General features: G+C 34.5%; 1 protein-coding gene across 1 annotated transcript in view; it reads right to left on the bottom strand.

Annotated features, from left to right (window-relative positions):
- Positions 1–1,107: 1,107 nt before the first annotated feature.
- Positions 1,108–16,950, bottom strand: part of LOC140445958 (uncharacterized) — a 417,159-nt gene continuing 401,316 nt past the window's right edge. The window contains exons 5-7 of the mRNA XM_072538421.1: positions 7,561–7,918; positions 6,393–6,574; positions 1,108–4,828 (exon numbers count right to left, since the gene is read on the bottom strand). Of these exons, the coding sequence (XP_072394522.1) occupies positions 4,557–4,828; positions 6,393–6,574; positions 7,561–7,918 (812 nt within the window). The 3' untranslated portion in view covers positions 1,108–4,556. The remainder of the gene's footprint in view (positions 4,829–6,392; positions 6,575–7,560; positions 7,919–16,950) is intronic.

The raw sequence follows: 16,950 nt of genomic DNA, 5'->3' as shown, positions 1-16,950 counted from the left end.
CCAAAGTTCTTAAAGAAATAATTATGGGATATTTAATCTATATGATAGAAAGAACGGTATCTCTGTCCAAAATCGCTGTGAAAATACACAAGAATAGTAGAATAATTGTCGATAGACACGATAAATTAAAAAAAAAAGCGAAATAAATGCTCAGTTTTAATCATTCTACATGTGACCTGGGGATCAATAATTATACTAAAATACTCTTTGTCGACTCCAGAAAAGCATTTGACAATAAATCCCAAAAACAAACTATGAAAAATCAGAAACGTATCAATATTATTAATCTTGTTCAACAAAAAACTTAAGCATATAAACACTTTGCTCTTTTAAATGTAGTTTTTTATAAGAATTTTATCAATATTTTATTTTTTCTAGTTATCTTCATCACATCGTTACTACTTCAGAAATATTTTATTTATAAACCAAATATCTCATACGGAAAAAATAAACTTGTTATGTCTTCTTACTACTCAATAAAAAGATAATTATTACATAAAAATATTCAGGAGGATCTCAACATTGAAGACCGATCATTTAGGAATTTAGTTAATTCTTCTTTGGTAACTTTTTATTAATAAAAATGTCCAATACTCTTCTCCGACAAAGGAGCTTACGACTATAATTTAAAACATACAAGATAGAGACAATCTTAAAAGCACAAAGTGTAAACTTAAGAAGAAACAAAGAAAACTCAGTTTATAGATGGTGGCGTATAGAATCAGAGGGCAAAAGGCTGTATTTTTCCTCTGAAAGTCTTTTCTTTGCTCACACTGTGACAGCTGTTAGTTGGGCCTCATCAAGTTGTTGTAGAAACGAAGACAGACTCGGAGGTAAAAAGGTAGTATTCCTAATCAAATTTCCCAGACCCTTAAATACGTAAAAACCGTTAAAAACCATTATTCTGAGTCACACAGACATTGAAGGTGTCGTTGGGTAGCATATCTACTTCGTTATGTGGGAAATTTGGTTAAGAATTCTCTTTTTTTTTTCTCCTTGTGTGATTTAGGTTCTGAAACCGTCTGATTTGGCTCAAATATAGAACAAAATATAGTATGAACAAAAAACATATTTGCAGAAACTCATTTTCTATTAAATCAAAGTCGGTTTCTACTTCTTTCTCAATCATGCATGAATTTTTAAGCGTTGCGTTTTGTATTATTTGTAGTGTACCTATTGATTAGGTTTTGTAAAGTCGATGCCCTTATGACCGACACTCCCCGAGCGAGTACCGACCCAAAGGACACGAGAATTTGTTTTGATAGAAAAATCCCGTGTTCACCTTGCTTTAAATCCTTGACCGACTATTTAAAGCTGCCAATATTGGTTGTACCGACCAAAAATTTGTATACATTGGATACGAAAACCTCTGGTTCGCCTAAGCGAATATATTAACGATATTGTGACAAAAAGTTTGGCTAATTAATACTTCAGAAAAAAATTAATATAGGAGAGAGAATAGAATGCATTCTGATCAAGAAGGAGATGATCAACCTTGTGGGGAGACCTACTGCCCATTGTAGTTAGACACTGTCTGCATATTTTAATTTATATAGATGCAAAGAACTGAGTTTCTTAATCGTAATTGGGCAAAAATGAGGCAATATTATTTTATTATATTGATTTAAGAGGAAAGGACAGAGTTTTTTGTTATTAGACCTTGAAATATTAGGAAAAAGAAAAATAAATATTAGAGGATCAACGATGAATTAAATACGTACGAAAACGTGAAGAAACTAGACGAAAGTTACTGGATTCAAACAAGTTACTCTGTAGAAACATAAAATAAAAATAAATTGATTGTCTGTTGATGTCTTCATATGATTGACGTTTTCCACATAACTTTTATTTATTGTTTCCGTATGAACTACCAACTGTCAAATAAAAAGTAAAACGTGGCATATAATTAACAATGAGATGAGGTATCTCTATAGATATTTTCTGTACATAACATATTTACTGAATTTTTGTAACACACTTGCTGAAAATTTATTTTTATCTACCATACCACTCAATAAGTCTCAGGCCGTACACATATACGGCGTCACTAAAATAAAATAACATCGGACAAACTTTCAAACGTCATCTGTCAACATTTGAGCTAAATCGCATGATTAGTTTATAATTTACAGTCGTTTAAGTGACGGCGTTATGCAGTTTTCAAAATAATAAAGTAATCTTGATTTTTATAGTATGTTAATCAAATATGCTTTGTGTTGAGAAAAATACTGCATAAGTAAAGCAGAATGTATTCTTCGGACTCTATTCGTCACAGTAACGAATCAATGTTTCAATAGCTACTGCGTCAAAAGTGGCTAACGCGTACACAATTTCTTCTTCTCACTTCCCCTCCTACTACTACAGATTAACCAAGAGTATAAATAAGGAGTAAGAGTCTCTATTGATAGTCATGAGGATAACAGGAATAAAGCGACTTACGCTGTCCTGAAATTGAATCGATAAGGGAACCATGTTGGAGTTCTATTACCCAGGACTCCCACATTAAGAGCATTTGGCTGTGCTCTAAGGGGAAAGGGATGGTCTGGAGCATTGAAGCGCGGTGGAGTGACTCCTGTTTTTTACTCGAGTTAATACACCTCGCTCCAATGAATTGTTACACCCGAACGTAATTCTTGGGGGTGAACATGTCTAACAGGCTGGGTTTAATTAAACTCCTTGCTCTATTGACAGTCGCAAGAGAAGAAGCTTATAGTATGCTGAACTACCAGCAACTACCAGATACCTAGACCGCCGCCAGAGTCCGCAGACGAAGTCGTTCAACGTGTTCACCTTGCTCCGACCGTTTTAGGATTCTGAAGCGGATATGCAAATTGTTAACTAGATTCTCCGCCCTTTTCATTTTTCCCACACACATACACACACGAACCCACAACAGAGAGGAAGAACATCTTCTTCTTCTTCTAGTGCCATCTCCACTAATGAAGGTTGTGTATAACCATTGCAAATTCGTCTCTATCTTCTGCTTTTCTTAAGAGCGTCTGTGTGTTTAACCCGGTCCAGTCGCGAATGTTTTTCAGCCAGGACATTTGTCGTCTACCAGGACCCCTTTTTCCTTTGATTTTACCCTTCATAATCAGTTGCAACAACTCGTACTTATCATTTCTAAGTATGTACCCCAAATATGCTGTCTTTCTCCTTTTAATGGTGGTCAAAAGTTATCTGTCTCTTCCCATTGTGTGCAACACCATTTCGTTCGTAATATGATCGATCCATGGTATCTTTAAAATTCTCCTGAAAAGCCACATCTCAAAAGCTTCAAGTTTTCTCATTAAGTCAACATTAACAGTCCAGGCTTCGACACCATAAAGAAGAATAGAGTGGATATAACATTTTACCATCCGATATCGGATTTGCAGATTGAGTCTTTGGTTATTCAGAAATTTCCTTATCTTCAAAAAGACTGCTCTTGATTGCTCTATTCTTGAGCGAATTTCTGATTTTGGATTCAGATCTTCCGTAATCCAGACTCCTAAGTATTTTATTTTGTCCACTTACTCAATATCTTCATTTTTTATCTGGATCCTTGTAATGACTTTGCCCCTCTTACTGATAACCATAGTTTTTGTTTTCTTTATGTTTATTGTTAAACCAAACTGTTCCCCAGTATCACAAATTGTGTTTAGTAACGTCTGCAGCTCTGTCTCACTTTCAGCGATAATGACTGTATCGTCAGCATAACGGATGTTATTTATAAGAAGAAGAAGATTTTATAGGAAGAAAATAGACATCCAAAATACAGTAACACGTATTTTACAGTAAGGAAAACACGTTACACTGGTACGCAGATTTAAAACGCGGTCCTAAAAGCACAAATAATGCTGAACGTTGTGGTTGTCCAAATTTCACAATTGTACTCACAACTTTCTTTTGGTCTAAATTAAAATTGAATGAGATAGATAGTTCGGTCACGCATCCCTGCCATCTCCCCTTCGAAGTCCGAACACTAACGGATACTATATGTATCCGGTGTATTTACTAAATATCTTCGTATTAAATTCTCCGTAAGTAGTGTCCGTCTTAGATGATTTTTGAGTTAATATTGTAAAGAAACATAGAATGGTAGGTGACCAAACTCGCTATCGAGCTACAGACCCGTTCTAGTGACTGCGGGAAATAAGGAAGAAACACACACCATTCATTCTCCCTTTACTCCCCAGCAAAAAACAGAAGCTAGCGTGTTCACCATTTTGTATGAACTTGTCAACGAGTACCACCACTCAATTGCAAAGAAGATAAAACTGTATTGGCTCATTACATTTATCAAAAGAATGCTCCAGGGATATAAATTTAGACCCAATTAACGAGGCTCTTCTGTAAACTGAAACATCTTTTGAGTCCTAAGAGAAATAGTTCGAAGTTAGAATTTTTTTGATATCAAATAGTTTCATTTAGGATAAATAGTCTTATGTGTCACAAAATATCAGTAAATATATTTCTTACCAATTAGCGTTATTCAACAGATCTTATATTCTTCAACAACATGACTAATTTCAAAAAACTATGTATTTAAAATTTAAATTCTGTCATTATATACACTATAAATGTGCTAGTATTTCCATTTCTGAAGGTATTTCGGTAATTTGAACATTACTACTATTATCTATCTGCGAACTACCGCTAACTGTCACTATCACTGGGCTCTGATCACTGGTTTGTACAATAGTGACGAGATTGCCGTCTTTGCTGCCTTCTAGTTCATTGGAGCTGCCTTTTAGCAGCATCTTAATAGGGTTCAGGTCATGCTCGGGCTCCATCTTCAATGAGTCTAACGTGATGTTGTCTAGGGCTATATCTTCCTCAGTGCTACCTAAAAATTTATTAACGTTAAAGTTTCTGCTTTTGGCATCATTTTTATTTATAAATAGAGAAAAAAAAATAAATTTTATTATCTCAAAATTTAGAATACGTTTTCAGCGCATTAGTTAGGATTTTGTCAAAAAAATATCAATTGCAGACTACACATTGAACATGGCTGGCGACAGCCCACACCATGCTCGAAAACACAAAAATAATAAAATAAAGATGAATAAGATCTTCAGTTTTTGTAGTCTTTTGTAGTTCTTTCGACAAAGCAATAAAAAACTTGCTTTAAAAAAACCGACTAAAGGGTTGAGGGGATCGAATAACATAAATCAAAGTTTCATGTGAACTTTATGCTCAATGATCGACAAGAAATGAAAAAGAAAAAAGTTTTTTATTCAAAAAATGTCTTCTGTCTCAATACAGACAACAACTCTTAAACATCCAAACACGACTGCGGCCCTATTTATCTGCCCACTTAAATCTACATCGAGGAATTTGAATTGGTTGAGCTGTTCTTTGGGTTCGTTCTCTACTACAAGGCTACATTTAATTGAATCTTTAACTATAATAATGCTATTCATTTTCTGCGTGGATATGTTCATGTTAAGCCAATGACATGCTTGGTAGAATCTACGAAGTTGTTTTTGTATGTCGTCCTCATCCTCTACCATCAGGGCTGTATTGTCCGAATAAGTACACTGTCTCAAAGACAATTCGTTCATCTGATAGATAAAGCTATTGTGGATATAACGCTGATACTAAGATAATTTGAGTATTCGTTCCTTATCTACCCTGTAATTATCTAATGATGACTCTGCCACGCAGCGCACCCGAGAATATTTTCTAAATAACAGCCTAGTTTGCTTTCTTCTCAAGAAAACAAACTACTTCCTGTCAGTAAATAAAAACCGTATACACCGTTTCGTTTGTAGCATTAAAAATCTTTCGTGATTCATTCCCATGTGCCTCATCGAGAAATTCAATAAAATGTGCTGTAATTGGAGATTTTCCGGTGTATACGTGAAGAATGAAACAAAACCACACATAAGAAAGATAGAAGGAAAAATATAAGAATAAAAGTACATTTTTTCAATTTTAAAAGAAACTCCAACTTTAGATGAGGTGCAAAATTTTTCCAGTCAAAAATCTTTTAAGACCTGGTATTAGATAAAACGCAAACATAATAAAATGTGGCAAATAAATACGCTGTAAAATTATACTGTAAGAAACAGACCAGTTAGAGGAATTAAATAAACATAAATATTAATGTATATCCTCTCTCGCCAATGGTGCTACAGCCAAATCGGGCCTTGGTCTCCTTCAAACTATGCCTCCAACCTTGCCGGTCCTGCGCCGATCTTCTCCATGTTCTCTCGTCTAGCAAATTTTGCGCGTCCGCTGCCACTTGATCCTCCCACCTTTTCCGTGGCCTTCCTTTTGGTCTTGTGCCCTGCATTTTACTATTTAGGGCACTTTTTGGTAATCTTTTAGTCTCTATTCTCACTACATGGCCAGCCCATCGAAGTCTCTAAAATTTAACGATTTAACGATTAATTTATATTACTCACCTAGAATATTGACTACGTTGACCATCGATCCTCCGTGATTCGACTCTGAAAGGCTTAAAGATTGCTCCCTACTATGAAGTACTGAGTTGGGTTGTAAAGTACCCGGCCTGGTACTCTGAGATCTGTAAGACGGTGGACAACTGTATTCCGATTGTGCGTCTCGCCGACCAGCGGTTGGAGCCCTACAAAAAAGGAATTTTTGAGAATTGTATTAAAATTTGGAAGAAAATATGCAAAAGCCATGATAAATGTTTGCAATGCACATGTAGTTTATAGTCAATGCAGTCGCATTCTTATTATCAGTTTCCATCTATAGCTTAACAGAGACCGTGCGTGTTCAGGAGACAAAGTGGATATACAAGATGTAGTCAGAAAATTATAATAACGACATACAAGTTGTATTCAAAAAGTCATAGGTCGCGACAGACAATTGTAAACTGTTGCTCTTAAACTTAACTTAAACTTCAACTATCCATCCAATTGCGCTATTGTTGTACGTTTAGATCTATATCACAGCAAAGGGTGGGTCGCTTGAGCCTGGGAAAATTTTGCTTACAGTGAGAAAAAGCAGCATTCTTTGATCTTTGCCGCCCAAATGTGCAGATACGCATGTATGTAAAGGCTTGACAGTGTGCAAGTGACAAAGTTGATATACAGGGCATACTCAGAAAATTATATCAGCGATATTCAGGTTATATTCAGAAAATCATAGGTCTCGACAGACAATTTTAAACAGTTTATCATTTTAATCGGGCTCTCTCAGATCACTATCTCAAGATGCGAGGGTTTTTTTGAACGTTTTCATTATTATTTTTTTTTTTTCGGAAGTAGTTTATTGTTTTAACCGGTCGTAGTGCTGGCTCAGGTTTTACTAACGCTGAATTACTCCTTCTAAACCTAAAAATTAAAAAGTCTTTCAGTAATGTAAGATTATAATTTGATTTTTGTAATCTTGCATTACGTTTACCATATTTCTGCATTTATTTAAATAGATATTAGTTTTCTCGGTGTAGATCAGTGATGCAATGTTTGATTTTTTAAAACCTGTTACGCTGCCATTTTGAACTGTCGTGGTCTGAATGAATTTAACTGCGTAAAAAATAGACGTTTAATGAATAGAAAATGACAAAAATAGAACTTTACATGGACTGATTCAATTGGATCTTACCTTAACAAACTACCGGACTGACTCCTATACGTCGGAGGAGGCGACACGGCGTTTTGAATCCCACTTTGTATCTGCGGTGTGTTTCCTCTTTCCAGCAACAAAAGCCTTAACCTATATTCCTGCATGGAAGCCTGATAACTGGGCGGAGGAGGCCTATACTGGAACTCGGGGTACATCATAGCGGCGTACGGATGGTGTGGACGGCCGTAGGCCGGTGGAAGCCTGGGAACGAAACGTCGTGTACAAACTTCCACAGATTCGGTACTACCTAAGCCTAACATAGATCGGCACGTTGAGGAGTCGTGCGAGGTGAGCCTCCATGCTACTCCGCTTACAGTGACCAGAACTATTCCAACGCCTACAACAAATATATCAATTAGATACCTGTTATTAAATTTACTGCCACTCTATTGAGAGGTGTTTTTATTTTTTGATCAAATGTTTATATTTTCATTATGAATAAAAATTAAAATATTTTCATCCCATTATTAAGTGTTTATATGTAGTCATTTCGCTAGGCAATTAAAATCAGTTTAATACAAAAAATTTTAATATTAGTTATTTTTATTGAATAATGTAGTATTATATGTTTAAAATTAATTTTAACGTTAATAGAAAGTAATTTGAATGACGTAAAACCTTCGGTGTCTGACCATTACAAATTTATTTATCTTATTTTTCAATGCCATTATATTTAACCCTATATTTTAAAAGAAAAAATTGTTATGTACGTTTTTTAAAGTCAGGAAATTCTTGGAATTAGCATTTTAAGGAGACAATGATTATTTATCAAATCTAAATCACTTTCTAACTCTGTCTGTGTTAGTTGTGGAGTGAACTGAGTAGCTCTAGAATCGATCCCAAGCCCGGAAAAAAGAGGAAAGATAGAGAAATAACACCTCTATAAAAAATCAGAGTTCAGCTGGCCTGGCTGATAGCCCTCTGTGAGCCCCGTTAGAGACGAAAATCAACGGCGGATGGAGCCAATAAGGTTCTATTCAATGGTCCTGAACACGAAAGAATTTTAAAGGAAAGGCCGATCCTGAAGTCCTGAAAGACAATCGGTAGATGGGAGGAACACCGTAAGAAAAAATTACCCGAGCTGGAGATCTTTCATAAACCACATCTACACTTTAACCCAACTAAATAAACAAAGAATGGCTAATAGATAGACCAACTTATTTATTATTTGTGGACTTGAAGAAAGCTTATGATACAATACCCCACCCCTATGTAGACTATGACAATGCTGGAAAGCTCATCTAATAACATTATACTTGTAGAAGTTCGATATTATACTTCGATCAAAAATAAAGATTAAGAACCAGTTCTCCGAGAATTTTAGCATAAATAATAGGCTAAGGAAAGGCTGCAGTCTATTTCCAATACTCTTCAAAATCTATTTGAGTGAAGTACTGAAGAAATGGAGATTATGTTCTGGAATAGTTACACCATTAAAGTAGTCATCGCACAAGACCAGAAAGATTTCCAATTCAGACAAAGCTAAATGTTAACTTAACAAAAACGAAATACATGTGCATATGAGGAGTTGAACACGATGTACTAAACTTAGAAGATGGAAATGTAATTTCGTCATGTTCCGAATATATCTATTTGGTGGCAAAGATGAAAACAGATGGACAGATGCCAACAGAAATTGAAGAACGAAGCATAAGGAAAAAAAATAATATACGCACTAAACTCACTACTCTGGTCAAAAACTATCGCTAAACAGAAAACGATACAGCTATATAACAGGACTTTTAAAAGCGTTGTACTGTATGGATGCTAAACCTGGTAACTCAATAAGAGAATGGAACAAACACTCCTTGTCCTGAAAATATATTTTTAACGCAAATCAGCAGGTATATCGAGAATAATGCATGTAACAAGTAAAAGAATAAGACAAATCATGGAGAAAACAACCACCACCATAGAAGAAATAGAGCAAAAACAGGGTACGGACATGCAAAGAGACTGACAGACCATCGCCTACAGAAGATAATATTGGATTGGCAGCCACCTGGGCAAAAAAAAACGAGGAATACCGAAAACAACACGGCTTAATGGAATCTAAAACACAATATTGGAGAGAGATCTATATATATATATATATATATATATATATATATATATATATATATATATATATATATCTTAAGTCTTCTGATCTATCTTAAATAGATAAATCTAAATTTGATCCTGAACATTTACATAATAAAAACATTTGTTCAATGTGAGCTTTGGTCTTCTTGATGATCGAAGCTTGTAGTGTGACTTCTTAACAATATCAGCACACCACTTCCTATATTTTTTATCGTAATGTACACATTTATATCAACACGAAATATATTGTAATTACTGCAGTTAAGTACCTCAGAAAAGATGTCTTTGTCCAACCAACTTTCTGTGATAACAATAATATCATAACTTGAAAATTTAACATTTAGTCTAATTACATAATCTAATTGTGCCCCTATACCAGAACTTAACTACACCAGAGCTTCTTTGGATATATCCTTGGTACATTTTAGGTTGTACATTATTTTATAAAATATGAATCTAGCTGCACAACAATAGTAAAGTAAACATATAGCTAAGATTCTGTATTGAATTTTATTAAAAGTCCACCAATATATTTTCATTCTGTGAAGATATCTCTCGCTGGTGTTCCTTGCGCCATTTGCATGTTTTGATAGCCTCAATTTCGTTCGTCGCAATTTCTCCTTTTATCATCACTGCTGACTAAAACAAACTGAATTTAAATTCACCTAGTATCGAGTTTTTCCTTATCGCCTTAGACCGTTTCCGGTATACTCAAACAGCATCTCCCAAAAACTTTCAAAAGTTTGTTTATTTTTCGATTATTTCGAAAGATCTGAAGTATCTTCGCCGCTCTTCGGCGTCGTTGACAGATTGATTTAGTTTGAAAAGTTTTAACAGGAAGTTTAGTTGAATATTTTAGGGAGTTTAATTTACCCCAATACAGCGTCGCGCCAATGTATACAACCGCTCACAACTTGTCAGCTGAATGTAAACGAGCTGCAAGTTTGCATAGAACAATATCGAGAATTATTATTTAAAGTGGCAGGTAATTATTAGTTTATGAGAGATACTTCACTTGTAATAATGTTTTAGACAAAGGCGAAATAAGACTGAATTATTCTTTGATAAAAAAAATTACATAACTTCAAGGTAAAAGTTACTCGGACTATAGGTCAAGAACATAAATTACATATTGTATTTAAAATTACATTTTTTTTGCCGTTTCGATTTTCATTTGAAAATATTGATTTGGCAACATAGCATTTAGTATGAAAGTGTGATTAAAATTTTCACGTACACAGACGATCCCAGACCAAGAATATATCTACCTAGGAAAAATTCTAAAACTTGACAAAGACAACCAAAGTACGCCAGAATTTGATAAGCTCAGTTGGATACTGAAGAACTATAAAATACCTCAATACTTGAGAAGCTAAGTGGTTAACCAGGGCATCCTTCCTATCATGACATGGATATCAAACCTGGACCCTAACCAAGGCAAATAATGAATAAACTAGCCACAACAGAAAGGGCAATGAAAAGAGAAATGTTAGATATACGACTGTCAAATAAAAAGAGGAATGACTGAATAAGATCAAAAACAAAAGTTAAGATATACAGGTGCTAATAGGATTGAAGTTCTGCGGAAAACAAGCAGAAATCAGCTCAGAGTCATAACATTCCTTGCTAGACATGCGCCAGTTAAGGGACGCCTGCATACAATGGGACTGCTTTATGGAGACTTGAGCTACAGACTCTGTAACAGAGAACCTGAAAGAGTCAACCATATTTTGCAAGACTGCGAGGCATTGGATATGCAGACAGACTGTATAAGCTATTATAGGGTTCCAGAATCTTGAAATGTTTATACTTACTATAGGTAAAGGGAGATTGTTTTGGATTAATATTATCTTAGTTTTTTTTCTCGTTAATCTCTAACACAAACTTTCTTCAAGCATTATTAAGTTGGTTAAAGACTTTCAATAGGTTCTTCTCCTTCTTATTCACTGGCTTTACAACTTAGGGTGAGTCTTCGCCACATCCACTATCGCCCTCCATCCTCTACGATCTTGCGTTTCTATTTCCCATTGTTGTACCCCAATTCTAGATAAATCGGCTTCAACATCATCCTTCCATCTTTTTCTCGGTCGGTTTACTGATCTTCTACCATCTAATCTTTCAAAAAACACTGCCTTTAACACTCTGTCATCCTCTGATCGTACCACGTGACCTGCCCATTTATTCGGTTTGCCTTGATATGTCTAACTATGTTTTCAGTTCCATACAGTCACCAATTCAGCATTGCGGCGTCTTCTCCAATCCCCTGTGAATTCATCTCTTTGAGGGCCAAATATCATTCTGAGAACCTTTCTTTCAAATACTAGAATCTTATTGATTTCCCGCTGGTTGAGAGTCTATGTTTCACTGACATATGTAATAATTGGGCGAATAATCGACTTGTAGTGTTAATTTAGATTTTCTTTTTAGCAACTTCGATCTTAATAATGTTGAAACGGAGTATAATGCTCTATTTCCTGCAGCTATCCTTGCTAAGACCTCTTTTTCTATTTGGTTGTCCGCTGTGATTATCGCCCCCAGGTATTTAAACTCCTTTACTACTTTGAAGTTGTGATCATAATACTGATGTTCTGCGTAACTCTTGGTCTTGGATTTTTGGTCACTACCATGTATTTCGTCTTTTCTTCATTTATTCGGAGACCCAGACTACCTATTTCCTCCTCGAACTGTGAAAACACCTCTCTCACGTCTCTTGTAGAATGCGTGACTGTATCTATATCATCAGCAAAGGCCAGCAACAGTTTTGATCCTTGATCAGCAAATCCTCCTGTCAGCTCAGAGGATATTTTACGTATTGCATATTCTAAAGCAAAATTGAACAGCAACATGCATATAGTATTTCGATATCTGCAGAATGAAACGTAATATCTGCTTCCTCTGTCTCACTTTCAATATTTAGTAAATTCCGAAAGTATTCCTGCCGTCGTTCGACGATTTAGGTTACTATCATTATAAGTTCACCTGCTTCATTTCTCGTAGGCTGTGTTACTCCAACACTTGCACCTTTTCTGACTGAATTCACTTCACTAAAGAATTTCTTTATTTGATTCCTCTCGCCACTTCTGTCCATTTCCCGGATTTGTTGTTCTAGGTAGCTCCTCTTTTTAGTTCTGAATAGTCGCCTTGTTTGTGCTCTTAAGGATTATGGACTATGCCAGATTTGCGTGGATCACCCTGTACATTCAAATTTATATTTAAAAAGCGCACATTTAAATTTAAAAGTTAAGGTATCTCAACGTGTTTTATTATTTTCTAAAATAAGGACACAAACAATTTTATTCCATAAGTGGTTTCCACACTGTATATTCTGTTGTTGTAAGCCATTTTTCGTAGAATTAATATCTAATTTATATCTACCTAATTGTCTAATTTCTAAAACACAATGTAAAGTGCATGAAAGTTTACATACTGACAACATATCATCAATTACATTTGTCGCTAAAAGAACATGTTACAAAAATTGTCAAAAAATATATAATGCAGACATTGTCCTGGTAAAAGACAAATGAGCTGGCTATGTAACATCAAAGAATAGACAACATTAGTCATTCAAACCTAAAAGAGAGAAGCTTAAAATAGAGAAAATTTTCAATATTCATAGGTAAAGACCTCGAAGACAAATTTTCACAAAAAGTTTTTATAATTCTTTTAATACACAAATTTTCTCCAAGCCATTTGAGCCTCAAAGTAACGTAGACCTCCATGAATCCTCTCATACATATACAAAACAAAAGACACAAAGTACAACTACGTAATTTAGGATCGCAAAATCCATTTCCACGCGACACTGATCTGTAGACAATTTCCATCACAATTGAAGTTCTAATACTAGATACTAGTTACTAGACTTAGTAACTTCAATTGACTCGGTTCAATCAAAGCGAAGATCTTTACTCATTGTGTCCCGAGTTCGTTTCTTGCGACCGACAACAGCTTAAAAAAAAACGTAGATCAACAACTGCGTGCAGATGTTGCTGCACTTGCTCGAATACGGTCAGGACCGGCTTTAAAATGTTTGCCTATTTACAAAATATTTTTAAAGAACTAATCAATGAATTCAAAAAGTATTTAGTCTCACTCAGAAGTCATTAACAAACAACAATCGATACAACACTATCAGAATCTGTCTGGTAAAACCCTTGTAGCAGTTGCATAGAAAAAATTAGATTACATTACAATGAAAGCGTCAAATAAAACAAAACCAATAAAAACAAACCCCGAACTGAAACAGGGTTTTTTTATACATACGCTTTACAATATATATATATATATATATATATATATATATGGGTTTAGGTTCAATAAAATATTTATTACATGTGGAACTAGATTCTATTTTCCATCGCAATCAACGTTTCGGCAGGAAACCCTTGCCTTTGTCAAGGTTCTAAAATATACATGTATAAGAACAAAAAAGTTATTGTAAAATATGTATATATAAGACTTACCAAAACGTAAAACGGGACACAGACATTAATGAACTGACAAATAAAAGTTGATATCTGATATCTCATGGTTTACTGTCATTAGTATATAATTATTTTTATATGAGCGTATCATTGATGTTTTCGAAAAAGGTAAAGTGGAGATATGTTATAACTTAAGAGCTTTTTATGGTGTTATATTTAGTATTATTTAAATCAGATTGAAATATATTTTATTTCGGTTTTGTGTATCTTTTTGTCATTTATTGCGTTGGTATTTTCTTTAATTTCTATTGACACGTATATCTCCATCTTCTTTTTGTTTTGTTTGGTTTTTAAAATTTGATGTTATCAAAATCAAATTTATGCTTCTTCTCACTTTCATGTTTTGTGAGCGCGCAATGACGTTGTTCTTGTCATATTTGTGATAACGAATTCTGGATTGAAGCAGTTGACTGGTTTGCCCGATATAGACACCTTCACAGTTAATACATGGTATCTCGTAAACAACATGTGATTGTTTTTAAGTTTTGGAGTTTGTGTTTTTACTTTAAAAGGTTGTTGCCTTTTTGGGCCACCATATATATATAAATATATACCAAACCCCCCCCCCCCAAAGGCAAATTCTAGGTGCGCTACTACGTACTACAATTCTTTGTTCTTTCTTGTTCATTGTTAGGTTTAGTTTTAGATAATGTATATATATATATATATATATATATATATATATATATATATATATATACATATATATTCATATATTAATAAAGAAGAGGAACGAGAAAGAGACCTTGAGGAAGACATGTAATTTTCCTCTTTCCCTTTCCTCTTCTTTAGTAACCACTATTTGATTTTTTAATTTGTCACACACATTAGTCTTTGTTAAATATTATATTTATATGGGATTATAAATAAACATAATATTTAACTTGATGCCACAAGAAAATAGTTTCAGACACGTTAGTCTTTGTTTGCAGAGGATAATTTTAAAAAATATTGGAGATATTGACTTTTTTCTTTAGTATAATGAGACGCAAGAACGGTAGGTTCTGTATTTATATTCGATAAATCCAGAATTCGATAATCACACTTACACAAAATTTTTCATTTTCGGGTCCTCAATTGTTTGTATTTTCTGCATTTTTTACGACCCAGTCTGTTTACGCCGGCTCTGCGTCAATTCAGGAAAGATAATCTAAGTATTGGTGTTATAACGGGCTGTGTTATTTTTGATCTAGGTTCTTCTCTCTTTTATCTAAATTAAAAGGAAGTGCAGTCGCTGTACGCGACGACGGAGATGAGTCTTACGATTTCAGAGGCGTAACAATGATCGTCATTAGAATTACATTACAAGGCCATCGTAACTTAAATGCCCAAGGCGTCGCACCAATTAATGCTTTTCCAAAAACAAACAGTTTTTATTAACAATGAAGCATTCCGTCAAGAAATAACGAAAATTGTATTTGTTCGATGGTAACAGTAAAAACGTAGTCAACAAAAGAATTAGTTTTAGGGGTATTATTTTTTTTTAATTTACCACCAGGATATAGTCTGTTAGCTGGTTCTTTTTGCAATTGTATTTTGATTTATGTATATATATATATATATATATATATATATATATATATATATATATATATATATATATATATATATATTAATATATAAATATAAATTGATAATAATAGTAAAGACGGCGAAAAGTCTGATAAATATGGAGACGCCGGAAGAAACTTTCATGGTTGCGTAATACCAGTGGTGTTTTTTTGCGGTGGAAGAATTAATTCGGGCAACAGCCAATAAAGAAACCTTTCGGGAAATTGTAAACATGTCAACGTGTAAATACGGACACAGCACCTTAAGAAGAGTTTTTAAATCTAGAATCTATGTTTGAAAAACGTTTTAATTTAATTGGTATAAATTGTGCAGAGAACCTACGGACTGAGTATTATTGTTGGAATTTGTAGGTAGATTATTGGAAGGGAGAGTGGCTAAATGTGCAAATTAAAAACGAAGAAAATGAAGAGAAAACAAGGAAGAAGAAACAAACTACAAGAGGTCAAAAGCGTAAGAGAAAACGGAATACAAAAATATAATTCTGAAGTACAAAGCAATGAAGAAGAGCAGTAAGTTCCGATAAAATGTGTAAGCTCAGTTCTATAAGACAATCGTCATCAAGCATCCATTAGTTATTATGTATCAAGCATCAGTTATTATATAGGTATTTGCCTGACAAAGCAGTATAACGATCGCTGAGTAACGAAGTTCTTGAAGGAGCAAAAGAGAAAGGCCAAAAAAGATATTTTTGTGTGACCCAAGATTTCACAATCAGATTTTAGATCAACAAAGCAAGTTCTACTATAAAAAAGATTTATACCCAGTGAAAAAAATTTGTATCATATTAACTTTTTGGATTTCCCCCTTAGTACTTAACCTTCCCCTTCAATGACACAATTAGTGACAGACTTGTACAAGCCGTAGCACTTCAGCGGCAATCCATTTACATTTTTTGGCTAACCCAAATGCATCCACTCCCCTGTAGCTGTCAACGACCCCTGCCATTCAAATTCATCCATATTTCCCTAATTACTTTAAAGGGACGCTGCGACGACGAGAGAGGGACAACTTTCATTTGCCGCGGAAAATCCGGACTAATTTCGCGGCATATCATGCACCATTATGATTCCCCTGATAAAGCGTTGTTGACTAAATTCGTATCTGTAGTCATGGAGACCACATCCCTGCAATCTCCTACTTTAATAATGTGATAATTAAGTTCAGCCCCCGAGGGTCACCTGTTTCCTCACTATATATTTCTGACGAACGTCTACGAGGTCCAGCG

This window comes from Diabrotica undecimpunctata, chromosome 7 (assembly GCF_040954645.1).
Source record: "Diabrotica undecimpunctata isolate CICGRU chromosome 7, icDiaUnde3, whole genome shotgun sequence".
In the NCBI taxonomy this organism is placed as follows: domain Eukaryota; kingdom Metazoa; phylum Arthropoda; class Insecta; order Coleoptera; family Chrysomelidae; genus Diabrotica; species Diabrotica undecimpunctata.
This window is presented reverse-complemented; position numbering and strand designations above follow the sequence as displayed.